The sequence below is a fragment of the Mauremys mutica genome, chromosome 10 (genome assembly GCF_020497125.1).
Source record: "Mauremys mutica isolate MM-2020 ecotype Southern chromosome 10, ASM2049712v1, whole genome shotgun sequence".
In the NCBI taxonomy this organism is placed as follows: domain Eukaryota; kingdom Metazoa; phylum Chordata; order Testudines; family Geoemydidae; genus Mauremys; species Mauremys mutica.
Window position 1 is genome coordinate 81602215 of NC_059081.1, and position 25131 is coordinate 81627345.

Consider the following 25131-nt stretch of genomic DNA (forward strand, 5'->3'; position numbering starts at 1 on the left):
AAGGATGAACAACTAATGAGTTGGTATTGTCCTAAATGTTTTCAAAAGCTGGAAAAGGAAAGATCCACTTGTTTGGATGCATGCCAGCATTTGTCAGTGGGTGCTATGAGAGAGATAGGATCTGTGACACCTCACCCCAACCGAGACAGTTGTTCTCTTACAAAAGATTGTATGATGGCATGGTCTTTGTATGTCTCATTCACGGTCTCGTTACCAGTGTTTGACCCAGACAGAGATGTGTACAGGCAATTGGCTGCTATCCATTCTATAGGTCACCTCGAAGATGACATCTACAGGGAACGCGTTAATGCACCTCCCCTGGTAGTCTATCACACTCCAACTCAGACTTGGAAGGTACCACAGATGGCCTGTTGTTCTGAAAAAGGACCCCAGTATATCTGTAGGTGTAATGTGTTTGAAACAGACACTGTTTTGTGTGGACTACAGGGAGAGAAAGCACAGAATTCATCATCGTCATGCCTGGTGAGGCTGACCACATGGAAGACTCCGATGGAGAGGGTGACCTATGCTGGAAGGAACCAATTTTGCGTGGTTACCAACCAAAAGAGGTACCAGTATGGTCCCTTGGAGTGTCCTGTCACAGAGCCAAATTTCTGTTTTACCCCAAAGCAACCCACGGTAATAGGAAATCAAGTTATTTCCCCTATTCCTATTTTTGAGAACATTACCATTATTCAGTCTAACCCTGATTACCAGAATTTAACTATTCAAAGTATACCTACTTTTCTGGCTTATATTCCACCATTAGGGTTGCAACTGAAATCCTTAATGACTCGTAAAGAGACTCACCTCATTCAAATTACTAACAATATGGATGAAGCCCAACAAGTTATTACCCAATTAATGAATGAAGGGAATGAGCCTGCAACAACTTCTAAAGAAAAATTCGGATTAGAAGTATGGATAATTATCCAAGGAATTGGGATTGTGATTAATTTCCTTATGTTAGGTTATATGCTGTATAAACGCAACAAACCCAAGCCAAAAACTAGGCAGAGACCTAGACAGACACCCAGACAATCACCTAAACAAATGCACAGACGAGCACCATCTGGGGATAAAGATGAATATATATACATGGTGCCCATTCCGGATACATACCAAAATTTGCCCAGGTATGAAACTAAAAAGGGCCCCACAGATATTAAGTCCTAGGTGACGGGGTTTCTTTATGTAATCCACCCCGTCAAAGGGGGGCGTGTAGCCCTGAGGATTAATCTGTTGGTCTGTATAAAATGTCTTTTTGATAAAAGTGTGTAGGCTGCATAGATTAATAGAATTTGCAATAAGCTGTAATGATACCTAGAAACTTCTAGACCAGACATCCTGGCCTATTTCCTCTGTGACGCTGAAAGCAACCTTTAAGACCCTTACTCGGAAAAGTAATAATAGGAGACAAACCTACGCAAATGTCTAGCGACTTTTTGAATGTTTACTAACCTTTCACCTAGTTAGGGTAAAAAGGAGGGTATTTTTGACCACAAATGTAACACATACACCCGCAAGCTACTATATAGCTGTCATTAGTACGCACACAAAAGGTCAGCCAATGAAAACAGGTACCCTCACCTTTCCATGGGGAAAGACAAATTTGGGCATAAGAGGAAGGATTTCTCCCTATAAAAGGTGTGATAATCCACCATTAGAGCAGGCGATACACCCATCCTTCTATTCTCATCGCCTCACCCTGCCTACACCTACGAAAGCTGTCAACTAATGATAAGTCGTAGTGTTCTGTCCTTTCACAGCTGTAAGTATGAAATAATTCTTAATTTCTACTTCACCTCTAAAGCATCTATGCTAAGAAGGGTTTAATTCATAACCAGTTTCTTTATAACTATACTTCCTCTAGCAGAGGTGTGAAATTCACTCTAGTACTATTTGCTGCAAAGTGCATTAGATATCATATCATATCATATCTCTTAAAGAACTGTGATATTTTGTAACTTTGTAATCAAACTGCTTTTAACATTTTACATTTACTTCTTGTTTTATTGGTTTTAAATAAAAGGTCTTGTTTGACTAAACTTTGTCTCAGTGTAAATTCCTGTTATACCCCAATCTCCTTGTATTAAATTCTGTGAAGCCTGATTCAAGACGAACTTTTATCTTCTGATCACACATATTGGCGAGCCATACCCATATAATTAATACCTATTAATTATTACTAACATTCTTAATTAATTAGAAAATTAGGTATTAAATAAAACTAAATTAAGTGGATAAATTCCACTGTCCCTACTAACCCTCCCCAAATCAGGCGACAAAAGTAGGCTGTGGAGGCCTCCAAGACACTGGGTGCCACTGGTCCTGAGGAGAATGTTCCAATTTATGAGGCTGGGATGTGACCCAGCAGATTCTCAATCCCCCCTCTGGGCTGACCTCTCAGTTGAGGTGATGTTGGCCCTTTAGACACATTCGATTCCCCTGAAGTGAAAACATCAGGTGCATTTCCATAGACAGCCTCGGTGGTTCTTACTGAGTGGGGATGCGACAACTGGTGGACAAGATAAGGGACAAACTTCCCCTTTAGTAGTCCCTTTCAGCTGTTGGGGTCAAAATCTTTCTGCTGGGAGCTGGTTCCATCATTATGGGAGATTATGGATCCGAAAGGACGAAAAATATCCTCCAGAGTGATATAAGTGTGTATCCCTTTAGGGCACCACGGGAGCCGATGTGATCGATGGTTCTTTATGAGATCTTGGCAGTTCAGACAATATGCTGAGGTCTTGCTGACTATTCTTGGTTGGTACTGACAGTTCTCTGTCCTTCGGGTTCCGCTGCCTAACCCTGGCCAGTACTGGAGCAGATACCACAGATGTTGAGGCCGGTACTGAAGTACTCCTGCTCTTACACGCCTTCTGGTCAGAGCCATGAGACTTAGATGGACCCAAATCCATGGGACCAGGGTGCAAAGAACTGGAAATGCTGCCAGTCCACACCACCCCTTATACTTTCAGTGGAGAACATGAGGAGAGCAAGCGCACAGACGTGGACCACCATTGCCAGCAAGAAACTTCCAGTCTCAGGCACATAAAGCGCATGAATACCTACAGTGGAATACATATAGGGACCAGTGCTCAAAGAATAAAGTTTAAAACTTTAAAAGAGATGTATTTTGTTCATTTATTTTGTCAGATGTATTTAGATGAAGTTCAATTTTAATAATTTGTGACTCTGCAGAGCACACTTGTAAATGTGTTTCATTCTTTTTGCAGTATATACTGCAATAATGAAATCTTAGTCATTTGAGGCCTCACTATAACCTCTGTGGTACACGGCTGAAGTAAGAAAAAGCTAGTTTCTATCGTACTTCAGCAGTAACTCAAAAAAAAAAAAACCACACCACCACTAACACTAGCCAAGAAGTGTAATTAAAAATGTTTCTTGGACTTCATTCAAGAAGCTTGCTGACGTTTGCTTCCTTCTGTACATACACTAGCAACAAAAGAATTGGGCAAAGCTCTAAGGAAAGAAGGTAAGAACTTTAATCTCATTTTCGAAAGTGACAGCTACTTAGAAGCCTAAGCATCACTTAAAAAATCAGTGCTGCTCAAAATAGTTCACTTATTCTCACATTGAACTTCAAGACAATATTTCCCTTCCCTTAAATAGATAATGCAACATTAAAATAAGTCAGTATTAGGTGCACATATTAAATAACAATGGACGTTTAAAATCTTTCAGTTAAAAACAAAACCTGTAAGGAAAATGAAGCTCTGATCAATTTATTTAGCTTCGCTTATCATGCCTGTATATGTGTGTCTTTTGTTGTTGATTTTGTTTGCCAATATATTGAAGTGAGTTATAATTTTAATGTACTTTAGGCTAGAGGTAGGTTTAAATGTCTCAAAGTTGTTTTGTTTCTTTACTTACACCAGTGCATCAAATCAAGTAGTATCCAGCTCCACAACTGGTGATTTTTATTTTCAAGGTAATGAAATTGAATGTGTTCTATTTTAGAAGATAAGCTATTTGAACTGTCCTTACCTTCTCTTCATGTTCATGCTGTGCTTTTAGCTTCTCTAGCTCTTCCTGCAGCTGCCAGGAGTATTCTTCTTTCTGTTTTTGAACTTCTGCCACATGGAGCTCTTGGAGCTCTTTTAGTGCTTTTTTATGATGTTCCTCCATATGCAATACTTCTTCACGCAATACATCCAGAGCCTTATGATTTTCTTCTTCCAACATACATCTTTGATTTTGAAGAGCGGTGTTCAAATCTTCCTATAATATTATTCATTTTAAAATAGCAAACATCCCCATTATATCCAATTCATGAATTGTATGCTGCAGTATTAAAGTTACCCCCTGCCCAGTGAATTTCCAAACCACATAAGTCAATATTTACCACTAGCGTCTCCTGGACCCTGACTAAGCATACACTTCACTTACCTTTGAATTTATTTTGTAAAAAACTTACTAGTAATAAGAAATTACATCCCTATAGGCCTTCTTGTTCCTTCCTACATATAGCTCTCATCACCACAACACCCCCAACATCAAATTCATTACAATCAGGAGCACTTAAGCATGAGCCTTCAGTGGAACTTTAGCACCGATTTTTAAGTGTTGACCTGAAAAGGGATGCCTTCTTGAATCAGGGACAAGGAGTGGCAACTTTTGTGCTTATCTTCAGTATAATCAAGTAGGCTTACAAATTTAGGCTCTAAATAAATCAGTACAAAAGGATGCCCTTTGTGTCCTTACTCAAGGGAAGGAAAATATTCAACAGCATCTGCTGGGACTTTATATCCTAGCAACAAGCCACTACCCTACTTCTGGGACTCATGATACATACCAAGAAGCTAAAGCACTCTCAAACACCCTTAGACGATGTTATTTCAATGTACTGGAAGCGTAACATATTTCAAGACTTCCTAAGTTCTGTTCAAGTTTCTAATATTATGCAAAATGTGATTTAGCAGGATCGTAGGTTTACTATGATATTGCTGAAACCTCAGAATCTATTAAGACTACTTTTACATTTAACAAGTTGCTAAGCACTAATTAATGAGGATGACGTTAGCTACAAAATGGAAGGTTTTTGGAGTGCCAGGTTGTACTATCTATACACATTAAAATTTATAACTTAGCTAGATAAAGATGCAGTATTGTCACACGCTAGGATTGAAGCTAAAGAGTTACTGTCCTATAACTGCCATCTTTTATGCTTCCCCTCAGCCAGTTTACTCATCAGGGTCCCAAGGAATAAATGATGTTCTGAGCTTGCAGTTTAGAACATTTTTGTGTGATGTACCACTAAGGAAGAATGTCAGTAACGATCAAGAACTAACTTTACTACTAGACTGTTCTTAAGAATTACCAGCTCTTCCTTATTGCACTGTGGTTGAACCCATTTTCAAAATATAAAAATTTTGTTTCATAAGGAAAAGCAAAAAACTGTAGGAAGCTGTCCATTCTAGAAGGGTTCATGCAAAACTTCTTTTGAAATTCTTATTTAAAAATACTTTATACAAAGTAAGTGATTGCACTTCTCCAAAATGATTTCCTATGGGAAGTAATAAAACTGTTGAGGAAAACATATGAACTACTCTCTCATTTCCAAGCCCTGTAGATTTCAAACATTTCTGCATGCAGTGAAAGTAACAAAGAACAAAAACTTTGTATTTCCATTCAACTCAGAATCTAAGCTTTCATAATGATCATATTTAAATATGTATATGCTTATAATTTCTCTCCTTTTGCCTTTGTTCTTAACAATTAAGAAAACTATGACAAAGGAGTAAAGCAGTAGCTGCTCAATCAATAGAGCATTTCGCAAACAGAACGAAACAACTATGGAAAATAAGCTTCAAAACCAACAGTCTTTCATTTGAAATCAATCTAAACTCAAAACCAAAGAGGATCATCTTACAGTCATGTTTTCCCCCAACTCACCTTATGAGCTTCTTCCAGTTCAGCAGCCATGGCTTTGAGTTTTTCAATATGAATAGTAGCTAACTCAATTTTCAGATTGTCTTGTGAAAGTTGCAGCTCTTCGGAATGTTTTAATTTCAGCCTTTCCAGTTCCTGAGTCAAAATTGCTTGATTTGCCTTATCCTTCTCATGCAGCTGCTCTGTGAAATGCATCTGTAGCTCCTCAACAGCCTGTTTGTGCTCATCTCGTATAATCTGAATTTCAGACAGGTACGAAGACTCCAAAGAATCCAGATTTGACAAGTGTTTAGCTTCCAATTCATCAATTTGTGCTTGATGCTTTGCCTGCAGCTCAGCTATATGAGCTTCAAGCTGAGCCTGCTGTTTGCTTTGTAATGTAGATTTAAGTGTCTCAATTTCAGCTTGGTGCTTTGTCTGCAGCTCAGCTGTGAGGGATAAAATCTGTTCCTTATGCTTCTCCTGTAGCTGTTGACTTTGGAGTTCTAGCTCATCAGCATGCTTCCCTTTCAACTCTTGGAGGAGAAGCTCTTGCTCTGTAGTGAATTTTTGAGTCATAACTTTGTGTTCCTCCATAAATCTAATTTCCAAGAAAATTAAGAATGTTGTCAAACAACCATTGATAAGATCCAAAGAATAAAAACTAGGCAAAAATTGTTAAATCTGATCATCACATTTTTACCCATTTTATCCATAGCAACACAAAGGAATTATCTTAGAGCAGTACAATGGCCTATGTAAAGTGAGATGGTCATCTCAGGTTATTGCTTAGTAGACAAGTGCCCATATTACAAAAATCATTAACATAGATGGCAGCATCCACAAAGATAAGCATTTAATGTGCACGCACAGACATTATTCCCTTTAACTCACAATGAAGGTATATTAACAGGGCAGTGTGGGGAAGTCTGTGGTACCTGCTTTGTAAACACATTCGGAGCTTCCGTTTAGTGTGAACTGAACAGAAAGCAACTGAGGGAGGCAGGGCTGGATGTTTCCCTTACTAGCAGATTAGAAGTACAAAACTGAAGTTCTCATTTGTTTCTATATGTAATACTGTAGTGATTATTTTTTAATAACTGCTGGTCTTAGTGTGTATTTATATGAAGTCAAATCTAGCAGTGAGACTTCATGGATAACACTACCACTCCTTGCTAAAATAATGCATGTTGTTATATTTAGATAATTTTGGTGCCACCAAGTGGCAAAATTATTAATTGCCATTTCTTATGAGGTTTTAAATCAAGAACAGTAAAAACCAATTAATTACATACTTGTTCTGTGCTTCCATAAGTTTAGCTGCACATTCCTCTTGAAGCTCAAATGTGGCTTTTTCCAAATCTTTTTCCATGAGTGTCTTGGCAGCTTGCAGTTCACTATCATACTGCGCCTGAGCTTTCTGTGTAGTCTGCATACTTGCCAAGCTATCCTCTAGCTGTTGCAAACTGTTCTGCTGCTCCTTTAGGGACTTCTCCAGTTCTACAATTCTGGCAGCCTGCTGATCCTGAAGCTGATTCATTTCAGCTTCACGAAGTTCAAACTTCTTTTGCAAAGTTTGCTTCTCACACTCTGCCTTGTCTTCAAGTTCTGTACGTAACCTTGATAACTTCTCTTCAACTTTGATCCTCAGGTCCTCTCTTTCACACTTCCATTCCTCCTCCTTTTCTTTGTGCACTTGTTCCATTTGCTGGACCTCTTCTCTAGCTCTTTTTAATTCGTTCTTGTGATCATCAACAAGTCTACATTTTATCTATGAACATTGCAAAAATAGATAAAGAGGTGAGACCATATCAACTGGAAATGTTCAGAATAAAATACTCTTACTAGCCATTTAAACTCCTACAGGTGGAATCTCTGTGGACCACTGTGGTCTTCAGAGATTCGACTGGTCATAAGGTCCTAGGTTTACCACCATATTTTCAGCAGCTAAATGACATTAAAAGACAGCTAAAATGCATTAAACATTTTACTTTTCTACATAAGCAATTGCAGGAATGTTATAGAACTGTGAATAGGAGGAGGAGATCTGTGTGACAGTGACTGGTGAACAAGAAGAGAAAAAAGGTGGCCCACAGGACACGCTGCATGAAAAGGTGGGCCACCACACACAAAAAATTAACATTTTACCATCTTCTAAGAACCATCTAAATACTCAAATCTTGTGCTCGGGTCAGCTTGCAAAGCGAAAAACAAGATTTAGGTGTCAATTTGTTGATGCCTTATTTAAGTGAAAGCACTATTAAGAATACCAAAAGAGTAGTAAAGGAAGATTTAAATAATGACTAAATTCCAAAAAAACATTTTCACGTCACATGCCTAAAGCTTGAATTTAAGTCTTTCAACATTTGTCTAAGATCCTCCTCCTCCTCTCATTCCCTATACTTGCCATTATGTCAGTCACAAGGGGAAACAAGCATAGCATACACTTTAGATCCTAATCTTTCTGCAGGTTAGGGCACAAAAAATAAATAAATCTGAAATGGTATTAATGTAATTTCAAATGTGGGCAAAGGTTGAAGAATAGGGGTGATTTAAGTTCCTATGAAACTGCTCAACTTCAACCTTTACATATGCATCACCCATTTGCAGACCCAACTCATCAGAACATTACAAGGTTTTAGCTATGCAACTCTCATTAATACTAAAACCCACTACAGACAAGAAAGTTCAGATTGTAAGTATCGTTCCAGTCACTATTCCCATTAATTTTGCTTTACGCCTGGCAGATGTTGTATTTGACATAGTTATGTCATATTAAATACAAAAAACAAACGAATACGTACTACCTTTTCCATCTCCTCTTTCAGCTGGGTCTCATGCTGGACACCAATGTCTTTGAATTTAGTAATCTCTCTCTCTAAGTGTTGTATTTCTCCTTGCAGTTCTGCAATGTGCTGTTTCTCGGACTGAAGGAGGGAGAGTTTAGCTTTGTGCTCATTCTCCAGCACACATACTCGTTCAGCAACCTCTGCTTCAACCTGGCGTGCTGCATCTTGAGCACTCTGTAGACGCAGCTTGGTAATTTCTGGATTGACGGTGGAAAAAAACATTTTGCAGTTTGTTTTAATGGGTCTTGATCATTCATAAAAGTAAAAAAATGAAACTCGGTCACAACAGTAAAATAGTAAACACATCAATGGCTCTCTCCATTTCAAGTCTACCAAGAAGTACTTAATAAAATGTTCCCACTTACATTTCTTATAATGGTCCCTTCTGGCACTAGAATCCATGAACTTCAATAATCATCTATGAACTACCTTTTATTCTACTATACATTATCACCACCTATGAAGCCTATCAGCATCTCAAATATAAATGGTAGAAGGAACAAGTCATAACTTTTTCAGAGCCTAGTGGAGAGTGAGGTGGCAGATTTTCTGAAGATGAAATATTCTCTCAGCTCAAGCATATCCTCAGTAAACAACAAACAATATTTATAAACACAACCTCCCCTAAAATAGCAAAAAAGCAGCTTTGCCAAAAATTAGCAGGATAATGAATTTTTAATTTGAACAGTTTGTCCAGTATCTCACATTAGAGATTGTTGAATAACAGAAATATAGTACACTTTTTATAAATGATTTTATAAATAGCAAATTAAATAACACCTGACTGATAGTATTCAACCAACTCTACTCACAGTAGAACATGGCTATCTTTCAGAGTATGGATGCCAAGTCCAAAAAGCTTTGCTCTCACATATACCCTCTGAGAGAGGAAATACATATAAGAACTACCACTATCTCCTCCCCACACCTCCATGGCACATGTAAAATATATATAAAAACCTCTTGAAATTGCTTTGCACTATTTTAGTATAAATAGGTTAGAAGCAGCATGTTTCTTCCAGGAAAAAAGGGACAGTGGTAAGAAATTGCATAAAACGTTGCTTACGCCCATACAGAACATTCCTTCGTTAAACTTACTTATACAACAGTAGTAAAGTAGCAAAAGATTTGGGTTTTTAGCAGGGGATTATTTCTTTAGCTTGAGCTCTCTGGCCAATTTTTAAAGTAATATTTTCCTGACTTTTAATATAATTCTCTCTCCCACAAAGCTGCGTGAATTATCTGGACCAACGAAGAAACTTACCAATGGAATATGCAAGGAAAACAGTGAACTCTACTGTACACTAAGTGCTATTAAAGCCATAAAAATCAAAAAGTGAAGAGATATGGAACTAGATTTTTTCCCTCCAGTCTCTGTCTGCTAGTGGTCTAGGTGTTTCTTGTAACACTAAAGTAGAGAAATTTTCAGAAAGAAGAAGTGCAACAACTTGACAGGGCCCTTCTAAGGATCAAATATGGCAAGTTACATACATGAGACACCCCTGTGGTGATCGTTCCTCAGCTGTAGTTCATTATATTCTAGAAACTCATATTTAGGACTCTACAGCAGGAATATTCATGAAAATGAAGATAAAGATGTTCAAAAGAATCATAAAAACAAATGAATTCTCAGTACCATTATTAACAAGTTTAAAGTGCTAGATTTCGTTTATGTAATTCCAAACTAATTTCGAATTTTCATATTCCTTCAAATAATCCTTTAAAGCCTAAAGATAAAAAAAAAGGTTTTGACAATCCAAGAAGCTTTCCATTTTACACATGAACCTGCAAGTACATCTGACCTTTGATGTGCTCTTCTGAAAGCTTGGCACGGAGTTGTTCAAGATCTAGACAATGTTTCTTTTTTAATTCCTCAATTTCTGAAATATATCTGTCTGAGAGATCCATCTTCATCTTCATCAGGTCCTCCTTATATTGGAGTGCGAGGGAAGATCTTAAGGAGTCTAGTTCATGTCTGTGTTTTTCCTCCAATTGCAGTCGCAAACAAGTAAGTTCTTCCTGCAGAACACACACATTCAGAACAGAGACGGATACCTTTATCCTTCAGATAATTAGGCTAAAAAATTAATATGACAGTAAGTGCACATAGCATATTGTAAACATACAAGTTCACTTACCAGTCTGCCTCCTCAGAACATTCTTGCTTCTACACCCACCTCTACCTCCTCAACTCTGGGAGTAGAAGGATCCCCAGAAGGCCTAACTCTGCTTACACAGCCATGCTACCGCAAGGTAAAGTAGAGCTCCAGGAGCTGCCAGAGGATCTAGGAGAGCGGGAAATGCCTGTAGGCACCTGAGTAGGGAGCTTGTCAAGTGTTTTGACACTAACATAGGGGAAGGAGAGTGCTTATAATATCATTTGTATTAGCACAGCACCTAGAAGCCCTACTCTTGGACCAGGACCCCGTTGTTGCACTCAGCCAGGGGCCACATAGGGGAAAGGACTTCCCAAGCGCCATGGCAACTCTTGAAACACTTATCTCTAAAGCAGCAAGTCACAAAAAAGCAAAAAATGCATCAAAAACATCCTTTGTTCACTTATTTTGTCAAGTTGTATAGTTTTGTAAGACAACACCTTATAGTATACTTGGTAAAAACAACAATACAATAGTAATACAAGACCTCAGTATAGCATCTGCTATTAAAACCATGCTAACAGGTGTCAAGCAACTGTCATGTTTTTGTGCAGATTTTTAAACGTGCACTATCATTTTTGTTGAAATTGACACTTCACCTTGTGCTGCTCCAGTTGCTGAGTTAGTTGGTTAAGTGTATCCCTTCTCTCTTTTTCACTTGCCTCTTCTAAAAGTGTGACCGAGGAGCTGAACAGAGAAAAGGGATTTAGAAAATTAACTTGAACACTCACTTTATAAAATGTAGAATTAGAAGAATTTCTTGATTCTTAAGATATCAGAGTATACGTACATACAGACCAGCATCTAGTCAAATACTCCTGAATAACCATTTCAACAAGAACCTGTCTGCATCCATTACTAACATTCACCCTGGAGTTTCTGACCTCCCACCACCAATCCAAATACACACACATAGCCTAAAGTCTTTTCTAGGAAAGGAAAGTTGAGTGTGTTTTGTCAGAGATGAGATTAAAGAAAATAACAGTCATCACCTGATATCTAAAGGCTGATCTTGACTAATCTCTGACTCCAACAAAGAGTATTCCTTTAATTCTTGTAGCCTCTGATGCAGCAGAGTTAATTCTTCTCTGTAGTTTTCTTCAGCTGCCCCTAGTTTCTCTTCAAAATAAATTCTCAGTTGTTCCAATTCAGTTTCATGTTCGCTTCTTCTTTGCTGCCGCTGCTGTTCAAAGTCTTGCTTTAAACGTTCTATTTCATCCACATGTGATGTGCGAGCCAGAAGCTGTTCTTTTAACTCTGGGAAGAAGATGGAAAAAAAACCCAATACCTTTAACCTTGTTTTTACACAAAAACAAAAAAAACCACAAACACTTTGGACTCAATCACAGATCCTATGAAGATGAACCGTATTTTGGGTGGGGAGAAAAGCACAGAACCCAACAGGCTGCGTCAGAAAGAGTCATGCCTTCAAAGACATAATGCCAATGCCTCAACATTTTTTGGGAGGGTTAGCAGAGCAGGTCTTGCTACACCTTAAACTGAGTACAAATTAAGGGGTGAGAGAGCAGAGAAAACATAGCCACGACCCCATTTACCCCACACTTAGGCCTGGTCTAGCAACATCATTCAGGACTGAGAATCTGTAAAATGGGGATTATGATACTGATCTCCTTTGTAAAGCATGTTTTGATCTACTGATGTAAAGCACTATATAACAGCTAGGGATGATGATGATGATGATGATGCAGAGCCCTGCAATGGGGGTTGAACCCTGCACCTTCTAGTGCTCCCATGAAGCAGGAGTAAGACAAATTACTGTAGCTGCTTTGAACTACATTGATTTACCCCAGAAACAGACTTCCTAGCACAAACTACTTTGAAAAATGTAAATCTAACAATTAAATGTAAATGTAATCTTGTCAAAGGACTTGCTTTGCTGATAAATTGGCCAAGTGTGGACTAATCCCCATCACGTAAAAAAAGACGGTTACTCACCGTAGTAACTGGTGTTCTTCGAGATGTGTTGCTCCTATCCATTCCAATGTAGGTGTGCGCGCCGCGCGTGCACGGCTTCTCCGGAACATTTTTACCCTAGCAACTCCGGTGGGCTGGCTGGCACCCCCTGGAGTGGCGCCGCCATGGCGCTGGTTATATACCCCAGCCGGCCCGTCCGCTCCTCAGTTCCTTCTTGCCGGCTATTCCGACAGTGGGGAAGGAGGGCGGGTCTGGAATGGATAGGAGCAACACATCTCGAAGAACAACAGTTACTACGGTGAGTAACCGTCTTTTCTTCTTCGAGTGATTGCTCCTATGCATTCCAATATAGGTGATTCCCAAGCCTTACCTAGGCGGTGGGGTCGGAGTGAGACGTGGCTGAGTGCAGGACCGCTGAGCCAAAGGCTGCATCGTCTCAAGACTGCTGCACCAACGCGTAGTGGGAAGCGAAGGTGTGTACCGAAGACCAGGTGGCCGCCCTACAGATGTCCTGGATGGGGACATGGGCCAGGAAGGCGGCCGAAGAAGCGTGCGCTCTGGTGGAATGAGCGGTGAGGCGGCATGGGGGGACGCGAGCAAGCTCGTAGCACGTCCGTATACATGACGTCACCCAGGATGAAATGCGCTGCGAGGATACTGGCTCGCCTTTCATGCGATCAGCGATTGCCACAAACAGCTGGGTCGAACGCCGGAAGGGCTTTGTCCGGTCGATGTAGAAAGCGAGAGCCCTGTGGACGTCCAGGGTGTGGAGCTGCTGCTCACGAAGTGAGGCGTGCGGCTTCGGGAAGAAGACCGGGAGGAAGATCTCTTGGTTGAGGTGGAAGGCCGACACCACCTTGGGGAGGAAGGCCGGGTGTGGTCGAAGCTGCACCTTATCCGCATGGAAGACAGTATACGGGGGCCCGGCCGTCAGGGCGCGGAGTTCAGAGACTCGTCTGGCGGATGTAATTGCCACGAGGAAAGCCGTCTTCCAGGTGAGATAAAGCAGAGAGCACGTAGCCAGGGGCTCGAAGGGCGGTCTCATCATCTGGGCCAGCACCAGGTTCAAATCCCAGGTCGGGGCAGGAGGACTACCGGCGGGTACAGACGGTCTAGACCTTTAAGGAAGCGGGCAACCATCGGGTGGGAGAAGACGGACCGACCTCCGATGGCGGGCCGAAAGGCCGACAAAGCCGCCAGGTGCACCTTCAAGGAAGAGATTGCCAGACCTTGACCTTTCAGATACTAGAGGTAGTCAAGGATGGTTGAGATAGGGACCGAGAATGGGTTAAGACCTCGCTGGTCGCACCAGAGCGCGAAGCGTTTCCACTTCGCGAGGTAGGTAGAGCGCGTGGAAGGCTTTCTACTTTCGAGCAGGACTTGTTGCACCGCCGACGAACAACCCCTTTCTGCGTCGGTCAACCACTCAGGAACCAAGCTGTAAGATGCAGCGACTGCAGGTTCGGGTGACAAAGCCTGCCGAGGTCCTGAGTGATGAGGTCCGGCCACAACGGAAGGGGAATGGGATCCCGAACTGACAGCTCGAGCAGCAGGGTGTACCAGTGCTGCCTTGGCCAGGCCGGAGCGACGAGTATTACGCGGGCCCTGTCCCTCCGAAGCTTGAGTAACACGCGATGTACGAGTGGAAACGGGGGAAACGCGTAGAGGAGCGGACCTGCCCACATCAGGAGGAACGCGTCCGAGAGGGAGCCCGGAGCTCGACCCTAGTACGAGCAGAACTTGGTGCACTTCCTGTTGACCTTGGAGGCGAACAGGTCTATCTGGGGAAACCCCCACCTCCGGAAGATTGTATAAGCCACATCCGGGCGAAGGGACCACTCGTGGGAGGCGAACGACCTGCTGAGATGGTCTGCTAGCGTGTTCTGCACCCCCGGCAGAAAAAACGCTTCGAGGCGAATCGAGTGGGTCACGCAAAGGTCACATAGGAGCATCGCTTCTCTGCAGAGCGGGGAGGATCGGGCTCCGCCCTGCTTGTTTACGTAAAACATTGCTGTAGTGTTGTCCGTGTACACCGCTACAGAGCGGTGCTGCAGGTGGGCTCGAAAGGCGAGACACGCCAAGCGGATTGCTCTCAACTCCCAGACGTTGATGTGGAGGGAGTGTTCCTGGGCCGACCAGAGACCCTGGGTGTGCCGGTCGCCTATGTGAGCACCCCAGCCGAGTGCCGAGGCGTCTGTGGTCAGGGTGACCGACGGGCGAGGAGGGCGGAACGGAACCCCTGCGCAGACAACCTCCGGATTTAGCCACCAGGTGAGCGACTGGAGAGTGGGCTTCGTCACCGTAACCACCATGTCCATGCTGTCGCGGTGGGGGCGGTACACCGATGACAGCCACATCTGGAACGGGCGAAGCCGCAGCCTTGCGTTCGCGGTCACGAACGTGCACGCCGCCATGTGCCCCAGCAGGCGTAGGCAGGATCTCACCGTCGTTGAAGGGAAGGCCTGTAGGGCCTGTATGAGCGAGACTATCGTCTCGTGCCAAAGACGAGGGAGGCAGGCTCTGGCTAAATTGGAGTCGAGCACTGCTCCTATGAACTCCACACTTTGTGCTGGAGTTAGGCTGGACTTCTCGGTGTTGATAAGCAGGCCTAGAGACCGGAACAGATGCAGAATCTCGGTCACCTGAGCCGCTACCAGCCCTTGGGAGCGGCCGCGAATCAGCCAGTCGTCGAGATACGGGTACACATGGATCCGACGACGGCGGAGGGCTGCGGCGACGACTGCCATAACCTTGGTGAACACCCTCGGTGCGGTGGAGAGGCCGAAGGGCAGAACCGCAAACTGGTAGTGCGCCTCGTTGACTACGAAGCGCAGGTAGCGTCTGTGGGGGGGGGTGTAAATTGCCACATGAAAGTATGCATCCTTCATGTCGAGGGCGGCAAACCAGTCTCCCGGATCCAAGGAAGGGATGATGGTCCCCAGGGTCACCATGCGAAACTTGAGCTTGCACAGGTGTCTGTTGAGCTGCCGGAGGTCCAAGATGGGACGAAGACCTCCTTTCGCCTTGGGGATGAGAAAGTATCTGGAATAGAATCCCCTGCCCTGCCTGCTGCGGGGCACCTCCTCTATAGCACCCACGCTCAACAGAGTCTGGACCTCTTGCAAGAGGACTTGCTCGTGAGAGGGGTCCCTGAAGAGGGACGGGGAAGGAGGGTGGGAGGGAGGGGGCGAAATAAACTGCAGGCGGTAGCCCTGCTGGACGGTGTTGAGGACCCAGCTGTCCGATGTTATAGAACGCCACGCCTGGAGGAAGCGGGAAAGGCGACTTGAAAACAAAAGGGATGGATCCGGGGGGGAGAGTGGTGGGCCGTCCTCGGGCGTCCCATCAAAAGGCCGGCTTTGGGCCTTGATGGGCCTTGGAGGAGTTTTGGGCCTGGTTACGCCGACCCCCTGATGGTCTGCGGCGGAAGGGGACCGCTCGCCGATTATTAAACGGCCGAGACCTGGCCTGTGGGAAGGGTCGGTAGGGTTGTTGCCGGAACGATCGCCTCTGGGTGGCCGGCGTATGCATTCCCAAAGTACGAATAGCAACCCTCCCATCCTTCAGGGTCTGAATTTTCGCGTCTGTCTTTTCTGAAAAAAGACCCTGTGTCTCAAAGGGGAGGTCCTGGAGGGTGTATTGAACCTCCGGCGCCAAGGTGGAGGATTGCAGCCAGGCAATACGCCGCATTGTTATTCCGGACGCCATTGTTCTGGCTCCTGAATCAGCGGAGTCCAAGGCTGCCCGAATTAGGGTCCTGGAGGCCGTCTTGCCCTCTTCCAGGAGCGCCGAGAATTCCCGGCGGGAGTCTTGTGGCGTCAGCTCAGAAAATTTGCCCAGGCACCCGACGATGTTGAAAGTGTACCGGGACAGGAGCGCCATCTGGTTTGCTATGCGGAGCTCCAGGCCACCCGCCGAATAAACTTTTCGGCCCAAGAGGTCCATGCGCCGCGACTCCTTTGATTTCGCTGCGGCGGCCGGCTGGCCATGCCTCTCCCGGTCATTCACCGACTGGACTACTAGAGAGTCCGGGGAGGGGTGAACATAGAAGTACTCGTACCCCCTGGGTGGGACAGAGTATTTTCTCTCTACCCCTCGCGCCGTGGGGGGGACTGAGGAGGGCGACTGCCAGATTGTTGTATTGTTCCGCTGGATAGTGCGGACAAAGGGTAATGCCACACGCACTGGGGCGTCAGAACCCACAACGTCCGTAATAGGGTCATCGTCCTCCGTGACCTCCTCAACAGGCAGGTTCATGGACTTCGCCACACGGCGGAGAAGGTCCTGATGCGCCTTCAGGTCAATAGGCGGGGGTTCAGATGTTGATGCCCCTGCCACCGCCTCGTCAGGCGAGGACGATGAGGAGCGGCCCGGCAGCACCTCCTCGGATGCCTGGTCCGCTCTTGGGCGGTCAGAAGCCACGGGCTCCGGCCCCGGTGCCGGGCCTGGTGGCGAGCCAGGCCGTCCCTGTGGAGACGGGGGGCGCTTGCTAACCATCGCCTCCGGCGCTGAACGGCCCGTAGGCGTCTGCCTCAGTTGTAGGGGAGGACCTTGCTCGTGTTGGGCCCAAGGGACCCAATACCCCCAGTGTTGAGGTCCAGGGTCCCGACCCTGAGACGGCGCCCTGAAGTCCACTGCGCTGCCCTCAGGGGAAGCGATGGAGGGTTCATGCGAGGACCAGGGAGGAGCCGAGGCGGGTCCCGAATGCCCAACCGAAACCTGCGTCAGATGTGTAGCAGGCGTCGAAGGTCGGCGGCGGTCATCACGTGACCTAAGCGGAGAGCGGGACCTGCGTGCGGAGCGGCACCGGGAGTTGGATCGACGGTGCCGGGAGCTGGACCGACGGTGCCGTGAGTTGGACCGGCGGCGCCGGGAGCTCGACCTCGACGGCAATCGGCGTCGTCGGGAGCGGCTTCGGGAGACTCGGTGCCGAAAGCGGCCACTGGAGCCGGACCTCCTGCGGTGCCGGTAACTCGGTGACCGGGACCGTTGCCGGGAGTACGACCGGCGCCGCGAATGCGAGCGGTGCCGGGACTGCGACCGGTGCCGATATGGGGAGTGGCGCCGCGAAGCTGGACGACCTCCGGATCGGGACCGCCTCCGAGAGTGGGACCGGGACCGAGACCGAATCCTGGAGCGTCCGTCTTGCTTGTCCGGGGAAGGAGGCCGCATCATCATCGGTTTGCCCACAGACTTGAATGCCCGCACCGGCGGAGCCGGGGGCCGGGGGCTTGGAGCCTCCGCGAGCTCGATCAGCTCCCTCGCCGTCGCAAACGCCTCAGGCGTGGACGGGATACGCAGCTCCTCCTCGGCGGGTACCGGGGAGCCGGGTGGTGCCGGACTCGACGGGCCTTGCGGCGCCGGAGTCGACGGCGCCGTGCACTGCTTGTGCACTACCTCAGCCTGTACCGTTTGTGTCGGAGGCGGCTGGGCTAGCAGTCTCTGCGGATGTTTGGAAGAGACCGCCTTCGGCACCTTGTGCTTCTGTCCTGGGGAGAGGGAACGGTGCCGGGACTTCGGTGCCGGGTGCCGAGGAGGCTCGGCCCCGGTGCGGCTCGGTGCTGCCGGTGCGCTGCCTGCCGAGGAGGGCTTCGGCGCCGATGGACTTGGCGCCGGAGGCTGGAGGGAAGCCTCCATTAGCAACTGCTTAAGGCGCGAGTCCCGCTCCTTTCTCGTCCGGGGCTTGAAGGCCACGCAGATTGGGCACTTGTCTGTTCTGTGCCCCTCCCCCAGGCAGCGAAGGCACGAGTCGTGCGGGTCACTCACCGGCATGTGCCGCTGGCAAGCCGCGCAGGGCTTGAATCCCGGTGCCCCGGGCATAAGCCCGCACCGGGTGCGGAAGAAGAGGGGCTAACCCCTCTAATTCCCTATTCACACTACTATACCTATCTAACTATACTATACAACTATTAAACTAACTAACAAACTATATACAACAAGAGATGGAGTAACGCTAGGGCTGTGGAGGTAAGGGACACTCCACTGTTCCAACTGGCTGTCACGGGCGGTAAGAAGGAACTGAGGAGCGGACGGGCCGGCTGGGGTATATAACCAGCGCCATGGCGGCGCCACTCCAGGGAGCGCCAGCCGGCCCGCCGGAGTTGCTAGGGTAAAAATGTTCCGGAGAAGCCGTGCACGCGCGGCGCACACACCTACATTGGAATGCATAGGAGCAATCACTCGAAGAAGAATGTTAGAATGCCATGGCTTTGTTGAGTACAGAGTGGTCAGGATTCTTGTCACCTAGAATGATGAGATAACACCTATAAAGGATAACTGTCTTCAATCAATTACAGTTCTTGTAGGAAGCCAAGAGAATAGTAGATGAAGGAGACTCATAGGTTTCTGTATACATGAACTTTCAAAAGGGCTTTGCTGAAGTCCCTCACTAGTGGCTCTGATAGATTAGGAACTGGTGAAGAGGTAGAAAACAAAGGACAGATTAGTAGTGGGATGCATCATGGGTCAATAGGAGCATGAAAAGATATTAATGTTTGATAGGGTTAGGACCACTTAGTTTAGACAGCAAATATGACAGAGCTACAGAAAATAATGAAGAGCACAGAAGTCAGGCACCCTTTCTTATTTACCTTGGTAATTCAAGAACAAGGAGGACCCCACATAGTCAAAAACCCACAAACTCAAATCTGATAAAATGATTTAAAAAAAAAAAACCAACACCACATAATTAGCCTGTGCAACCTGTTACCACCAGATATTATGGAATCTAGGTTCCAAAAGCAGACTGGACAGCTACACTAATTTGAATATATACAATTACATTTCCAGACAAAAGACAATGACATATCCTTAACTATGCCAAGTAGAGACATCGCAAGTGAACTAACATCTAAACTGCATAATCCCAATAAAGCTGCATGCTAATACAACTAATGGCAAAAGCACAGTCTTCTGAGGTCTTTTTCATTCTTACATCAATTGTACAACACTTTGTGCACATACAAGTGTGGCCATGTCACACACCATCTAATCAAAAGGCACCAGCTCTCTGAACAATCCATTTATAAAATTAATGATGCATACAGCTGTAGAACATGTACGTTAAGCTCTAAGTTAACAAAACTTTTCTTTTAAGACAATTCTCATTCAGGAGATGTCTATAGTACACTGACTATAAAATGAATGCTATCAATGGCAGATTTTACCATCACTCCACTCTCTGCTTTCTCTACCTTACACTTACATTTCAGCATAGCTGCCTTCAGACATTTCCATAAGACCAACTTTTTTTTTTAAAAAGCATGCAATACTTATGACTTTCCAAGACCTCCGTGACTTCTGCAGCAGCCCATGCGGCTGGCCTGGGAGCCGCCTGAGCAGCTCAGGCAGCCCCTGGGCCAGTCGCACCAGCTGCTGCTGGGGTGCGGGCTCAGGGCTGTGGATTGGGGTGCGGGGCAGTGCTTACTTGGGGGCAGGGGGGCTCCCCGGAAGGCTGACAGGAACTCCCCTGCCTCAGCTCCTAGCTCCACATGCTGCCTCCACCTGCAGGCACCGCCCCCGCAGCTCCCATTGGCCGAGGTTCCCAGCCAATGAGAGCTACAGATCCGGAGGTTGGGGCAGCACATGGAACTAGAGCTGGAGGGCACCGCTTCCCCAGCCCCACAAACCCTCCCCACCCAAACACCCACGGCACCCCCTCGAGGCCGCTTCCCCGAGCACCCACGGCGCACACACACATCCAGTTTTAGTCAGGGGTATATAGTAAAAGTCATAAACAGGACATGGGCCATGAAATTTTGTTTACAGCCCGTGACCTGTCCATGACTTTTACTAAAAATACCCGTGACAAAAACGTAACCTTACTTATGGCTACATTATATGCTGCATTGCAAAATATACTGGGACAGAATAAATGTTTTTGTTGTAATTTTTATGAGTTAGTATCTTGTTTGAGAACTACAAATTTAAACTCACTTTCCTGGCTTTTAAATGTTTGCTCTTCTGCTTGTTGGTTTTGGAGGTTAATTATTTTTCAAAACCCAAACATTCTTGAAAAGCTAATATACACTTAAAATCACAGGCTGACACTGGCAACATTAATTCTAGCATAAAGAATTTTGTCTGGAAATTTCCCTTTTAAAAAAAACCAAAAACACCCTTAACTTGTGACCTTGGAGAGCAAGGAGATTGGACATTTCCCCCACGAGGTCTGCAGAAGGAGAGGACACTCACTTCTGCTCACCTCAAACATCAGCAGGAGAAGAGAGAGCCCTGTAAGGGATGAGCAGGTGAGAGGATCCCTTGCTAGGAACATACAGTTTGCAAGAAGGGGAGAACAAAGGGATTGTGGGGGCATTCTTCCTCCCTCCCAGTGGATCTTCTAGGGATGAAAGGACTAAGCATTAAAATGACCACCTGAATACTAATGAATCCCTTTAATTTTAAGATACAATTCCAGAATCCGTGTCCACCTCAATTCAAATCTACTATGAAACCCTATTTCAGCTTCAGAACTAATCTAACCTTTGCCTTTGTTCACAAATTTTAAAGTGGGCCAAGATCAGGGTAATGATAAACAGCCAAATGACAAGTGTTATGAGTGGACAGTAGGGATTACTGCCATCAATATTTCATGTTGATTTATATCTTTAAAACCCCTCCACATATTGTGCATAATACTATTTGACATAACTGTGTTCCTATTGCTGCTATCCCTCTTCCTCCCTCCCCTTCATTTGTTTGTTACACCACATTGCATCTCATCTTCAATTTAATTTTAAGATTTAAGGGGCTGTATTTTACTACCTGTTTGTAATCTGTCAAACGCTACAGGTCCTCTGGTTACTAATGAAACGCAGACAGAAAATAGCAGTGGCAGTGACAGCAGCAGTGATAAAAGCTCAGCTGCAACTTCAGATTTGGCACAGATACCACCACACCATAATTTGATACAATAAAATTGTAGGGCATCTCTGCCTTCATACTTCAGGACAAATTATAAACCACCAGAACAGGACTGAAACTTTCCCCATAGGCATGGTATTCCCTACTTGAGGGTTTTAAACCTTATTCTGAAGCATCTGGTACTAGCCAGAAACTGAATTAAATGGACCATTCATCTAATCCTGTATGACAACTCCTGCTGTATGCTCCTGTGACTGAATGCCTGTTCAATACATTTTGTTAAAAACTGTTTCACACGCAGTGTTGTTCTAGGTGAGCTAAGGCAAGAACCGAAATGTGTTTCAATCATACCACTAAGCTCCTGTCGACTTGCTCGTGTGCTATCAAGCTGAGACCATAGCTGTTTGATTTCTTCTTGTGATCGAGTTTTTAATTCTTCATATGTGGCCTGAAGTTTCTCCATCTACGAAAGACACATTAAGAATTATTATTTTTTTTTAGTTTTAATAGCTGCCTATTTTCATGTCTTAGAAACAGCTAAGCTGCTAAAGGGTGGAAATGCTATAGTACCATCCAGACCTTGGGTTCACAGCAGAGGCTGGTGCAGACACAAACACATAACTCCTCTATGAACATCCCTTTAATTGAGACAAATGAGGGAGCCATCCACTTATGTCATGACTGGTGACACTACGAATGTGGTGAACAAAATAACTGAGAAAAATATAGGAATCAGTAACAAACTATATTAAATAAGAACTATGGTAAAGATTTGATTAAATTGCAGGAAAGGCCACATCAATAGATCTTGCAATGTGTTACATAGAGTTAAGTCCAGCTAAAAAACTATGAATACTATTGATTTGTGTTTCATGCTCTTAATTTTGACCTAAAAAACAACAGAAAACATACATCATGCTACATTTCCCCTTTTTAAAAAAATCTAAATTTTAAATACAGAAGCGTGGCCCACATTATTTAATAACACTTGTGGCTCCTAACTACTATGCCACTTACCTAATTCATATCAAACATTCAAAACAAAAAATCTTATTAACCTCCTGCTGCATCTCCTGTTCTCTTTCCTTGCTTTTCCTTTTCAGGTTTTCTAGACATTGGTCATGTTCCGTCTGCAGCTGTTCACGTAGTTTTGTAATTGCCATCTGGTGTTCATTCTCCAGGTTTTCATATTTCACTACAAAACAAAGTTAGTGCTGTTACATTACTAGATTAGACTTTTTTTCTTGTGAACTACCTAATGCAACATCAGTTTTGTGACTAATTAAAGCACAAAATTATGAATCCAGGCCAAGAAGCTAATAGGCTAGCTAACTGTGAGTTTAAGGCATTCTCTATCTAGGTTAATAACTGACAGGGCCTTTACAACCTTGTGAAAGGCACCAACTGGCTAGCTCAGCACAAGCACTTATACCAGAGTAATGAGCACGCTAAGAACTCTAACAGTAAAGAAATGCAGGAGGTGGAAACTTTGAATTTCCACACAGAGCCTTATGGTCCACTGTGTGAAATACCATCAGCAGGTGGTGTGGTCCTCAGGGAGGACACCAGAGGCGGCTACCTGAAGATGAAACATATGTAAGAGACAATGCCATAATAAACAGCAGCAGCCTTAAATGCACAGGTAACACATTTCTCCAGAGAACCTCTCATTCACAATGTTGCTGGCAGCCAGGACTGGAAGGGCAAGAAGAAATAGTTGGGACTGGAAAGCACTTCTGCTACCAGCACAAACAGTTGCAGAAGAAGGAAGTCAGACAAGGACAGAGAAGGGGGCTAATTTAGCTACAACGAGTCAGGAAAAAGATCTTGGCGTCATCGTGGATAGTTCTCTGAAGATGTCCACGCAGTGTGCAGAGGCGGTCAAAAAAGCAAACAGGATGTTAGGAATCATTAAGAAGGGGATAGAGAATAAGACTGAGAATATATTATTGCCCTTATATAAATCCATGATACGCCCACATCTCGAATACTGTGTACAGATGTGGTCTCCTCACCTCAAAAAAGATATTCTAGCACTAGAAAAGGTTCAGAAAAGGGCAACTAAAATGATTAGGGGTTTGGAGAGGGTCCCATATGAGGAAAGATTAAAGAGGCTAGGACTCTTCAGCTTGGAAAAGAGGAAACTAAGGGGGGATATGATAGAGGTATATAAAATCATGAGTGATGTGGAGAAAGTGGATAAGGAAAAGTTATTTACTTATTCCCATAATACAAGAACTAGGGGTCACCAAATGAAATTAATAGGCAGCAGGTTTAAAACAAATAAAAGGAAGTTCTTCTTCACACAGCGCACAGTCAACTTGTGGAACTCCTTACCTGAGGAGGTTGTGAAGGCTGGGACTGTAACAGTGTTTAAAAGAGAACTTGATAAATTCATGGTGGTTAAGTCCATAAATGGTTATTAGCCAGGATGGGTAAAGAATGGTGTCCCTAGCCTCTGTATGTCAGAGGATGGAGATGGATGGCAGGAGAGAGATCACTTGATCATTGCCTGTTAGGTTCGCTCCCTCTGGGGCACCTGGCATTGGCCACTGTCGGTAGACAGATACTGGGCTAGATGGACCTTTGGTCTGACCCGGTACGGCCGTTCCTATGTTCTTATTATGTATTTGAGGTCAGTTAGTATCAGTGTATCTGTAAGGGCAGATACACTGACCTCAAACACATAGGAGCACTTGGAAGATTCATGGCAGCTGGAGTCAATCCCACCACATAAGTGAGCTCTCCCTAAGCAAAATGGACCTGCCACCTGCTTCTCCTCAACAGACCTTTGCTCTGCCACAGAGAGGAAACCCTGCCTGCAAGTCATTCCCACCCAGCCACAATGCAGTGACAGAAATGATTCTGTCACATACAGATAGCTGGAGTGTGCACTCTGGGGGGAACAAGTAAAACATCAACAGGAGACTGGGGAGGAAGAGACTCATAGGTAGGTTCCTGTTGCATCACACTCGAGCAGGAACAGAGCCCAAGCAGAGAGAGAGAGAAACAGCGTGTGTGTATATGCATATGCCTCTTTATTCATTTCCCAGCATGCTCTTATATACAAGATGGTGGCTAATTGATTAATCAAATCAACACAGCTGCAGCTGTAACCCATAGGGTAATTATCCTACACACCTGTATCCTATTTACAATTAGCTGGCCAATGAGAACAAGCCCAAGGCCAGTCCTTCACACACAACTCCCAGCATAATCAGCTCAGTATCTCACATTCTAATCCCACATCTCCCCCCTCTATTCAAAATAAAGAAGAGGGAAAGGAAAAGAGGATAAAAAACATTCACAAAACATTTCCAACTTATAACACCACAATCTATCTTAGTCTTGTCCAAGAAGTTTAAATTATCATAATAAATATTATGGTGAAAAACTAAAGAACAATAATGTTTAAAACAGATAGGTGCAGG

The 25131-nt window shown here is 44.8% G+C and overlaps 1 protein-coding gene across 2 annotated transcripts in view; it reads right to left on the reverse strand.

Annotated features, from left to right (window-relative positions):
• Window positions 1-25131, reverse strand: part of PCNT (pericentrin) — a 271822-nt gene that overhangs the window by 150618 nt on the left and 96073 nt on the right. For both annotated transcript variants that reach the window (XM_045032451.1, XM_045032450.1), the window contains exons 13-21: window positions 22759-22895; window positions 22052-22163; window positions 11893-12157; window positions 11500-11587; window positions 10547-10763; window positions 8703-8941; window positions 7191-7666; window positions 5920-6496; window positions 4012-4245 (exon numbers count right to left, since the gene is read on the reverse strand). In XM_045032451.1, coding sequence (XP_044888386.1) covers window positions 4012-4245; window positions 5920-6496; window positions 7191-7666; window positions 8703-8941; window positions 10547-10763; window positions 11500-11587; window positions 11893-12157; window positions 22052-22163; window positions 22759-22895 — 2345 coding nt within the window. The remainder of the gene's footprint in view (window positions 1-4011; window positions 4246-5919; window positions 6497-7190; window positions 7667-8702; window positions 8942-10546; window positions 10764-11499; window positions 11588-11892; window positions 12158-22051; window positions 22164-22758; window positions 22896-25131) is intronic.